Source organism: Penaeus chinensis, chromosome 9, assembly GCF_019202785.1.
Source record: "Penaeus chinensis breed Huanghai No. 1 chromosome 9, ASM1920278v2, whole genome shotgun sequence".
Taxonomy (NCBI): domain Eukaryota; kingdom Metazoa; phylum Arthropoda; class Malacostraca; order Decapoda; family Penaeidae; genus Penaeus; species Penaeus chinensis.
Genome location: NC_061827.1, coordinates 12,100,097 through 12,102,596, shown reverse-complemented (window position 1 = coordinate 12,102,596; position 2,500 = coordinate 12,100,097). Strand labels below are relative to the sequence as shown.

At 39.3% G+C, this 2,500-nt stretch overlaps 1 protein-coding gene across 1 annotated transcript in view; it reads right to left on the bottom strand.

Moving 5' to 3' along the window:
- Window positions 1-620: 620 nt before the first annotated feature.
- Window positions 621-2,500, bottom strand: part of LOC125029143 — a 10,614-nt gene continuing 8,734 nt past the window's right edge. The window contains exons 7-10 of the mRNA XM_047618968.1: window positions 1,682-1,796; window positions 1,376-1,516; window positions 1,011-1,148; window positions 621-883 (exon numbers count right to left, since the gene is read on the bottom strand). Of these exons, the coding sequence (XP_047474924.1) occupies window positions 749-883; window positions 1,011-1,148; window positions 1,376-1,516; window positions 1,682-1,796 (529 nt within the window). The 3' untranslated portion in view covers window positions 621-748. The remainder of the gene's footprint in view (window positions 884-1,010; window positions 1,149-1,375; window positions 1,517-1,681; window positions 1,797-2,500) is intronic.

Sequence of the window (2,500 nt, the reverse complement as noted above, 5' to 3'; positions counted from 1 at the left end):
ATATGTGTGTGTGTGTGTGTGTGTGTGTGTGTGTGTGTGTGTGTGTGTGTGTGTGTGTGTGTGTGTGTGTGTGTGTGTGTGTGTGTGTGTGATATGTATGTATGTATTTACATATATATAAACATATATAAATATATACATATATATATATAAATATATATGATGTATATAAATATACATAATGTATCTAAATATATACATATGTATTTATTTATAAATATATACATATATATTTATATATAAACATATATATATAATTATATATAGATATATACATATATAAAACTATATAATCTATATATAAAAATATATATATCTATATATAAAAATATATATATGTATATATATGTATATATATATTTATATTAATGTGTATGTGTGTGCATCCATGTTTATGTATATGTACTTTTGTATATACATATATATATATATGAAAAGATGGAATAGTGCAATGCCGCATCAACAAAGATATATATAACAACCCTCCCTGACTGGGCCTCGAATCTAAACCATACCACACGACCCACTAAAAGTATTTATTAATTCACCTTGTTACTTTCTCTGAATTCACAATTTATTATCACATGTCACAAGTAGGAACGACGTAATAAAACCGAGAAATCGGGAAATCTTTATTTCCATCATGCTACTACTAATATTAATACTAACACTAATACTAATGATGTTAATAATTATGATAATAGGAATAATAAAACCATAAATAAATATAAAAGAAGCGACACGCCGCTCAGGAAGCCGTGATGAGGCCGATGAGGTTGCGACGCCCTTCCAGATCATTGATATCTTGGGCATTCTCAAACTCGATGTTGTACTCCGGCAGGTCGTACAGGTCGGGGTCGCCGTCTGGCAGGTTGAGCACGACCTAAAGAGAGAAGACGTACATATAAATACACGTGTGTTTGTATATACGTACAGTGCATAGGCAATTTTTAGATAATTCCCTCGGAAAGCAAGAACCTTCACTTGACGATCTATATGAGATGGCTTACCTTATAATCGCCGGCTGTTGCAGATGCAGGAAGGTCCACACTGAACTGCAACTTGTGGTCACCCGGAAGCCAGGTCCTCAGGTCAAACTGCAGCCCCGAGGTGTATTTTTCCCCGGTGGTCTCGTGAAGCAGCAGAATCTAAGAGAACATTGGTAAGTTTCAGATATCAGGTACGGTAAAATTAATGAAAAGATGATTTCACGTCAAACATAGAACAAAGTAAAAGGAGAAATGTGGATAAAGATTACGTTAAAACTCTTGTGTTCTGTGAACAACGCGTCACGAATGCACTTGTGAGGAATTGCCTTTGACGTCAATCACGTAACTCCGAAAGGAGGATATAACGTTGGGAGGGTTTCCCTCACCTCAGCACGGCGGTAATTGATTGGCGCCGCCCACCCCATGTTCTGAACCTGCACGCCCACATGCACCGTCGATCCGAGACTCGCTTTCTCTGGCATCCTCGCCATCACGCCCACCAGACGATAGCCAAGAGATGAGTAGACCTTTTTTACCCAATGATCGAGGATTGCTGCATAAATCATTGTTGCTATTTATCCCCATGCCCTCAAAAAATAATATTAATGATAGATAATCCAAACACCCTGCTTTCAGAATAATGATACTGCATAAAGACCCTACAAGCTAAACCCTCTTGACTTCGTCCTCACCTCGTCGAAGCAATCCTGGGATTTCCAAGCGTCGAGCACGTCGGGGTGGTAATCTGCGTTGAGGTACGTGTAATGCAGTTCCTCCAGCTCCTTCAGGGCCGTCGGGCAGTCTGACCTGGGAGGGGGAAGGGCCTGGCTGTGAGAGTGCGGCTTCTGAATGAGGAAAGGGGGCGGCGGGTGTGTTCTGTGCCAGGGGAGGATGCAACGCACTCGGGGTCAGGGTTTGCAAGCGCAGATACACGCACCAGTTTAGGCATTCACACAAGTACAAGGGAACACGTCCAAAAATGCACGCACCAGCATATGCATCCACACAAATACAAGGAAATACCCCCATGTGCACAGGCACAAGTATCCGCAGGCATGAGTAATACGCGTGCATTCATAAACATGCACACGAGAATGCACTCATAACCACACACAGCAGCACATAAACTGACATCCATCCAGTTGCACACTCACAAAACGAAAATAGAATGATCTAGAACCCTTTATTTCAATTCTATCTTGTATTTGTTTTATTCGGCGGAAAGAAGCAAGTTCAAAAAGATGCTTAGAGTCGTATCTGTAGGGAATTACTTTTCATCAAAGGCCTACGCTTTTTTCATCATATCACCTTCCAATCTGACTAATACGTCAACCTTCCTGGAAATGCTAATAATTAAGTCCAACTCTTGTGCCAAAATATTTAACCAAAAAAAAAGACATAAAAACACACCTGCATCCCCCAGACACAAAATTGAATAAATATCAGAAAAAAATATATACAAGACACAACGAAATCACAATATACAGAATGATACACAACTAACATAAAGA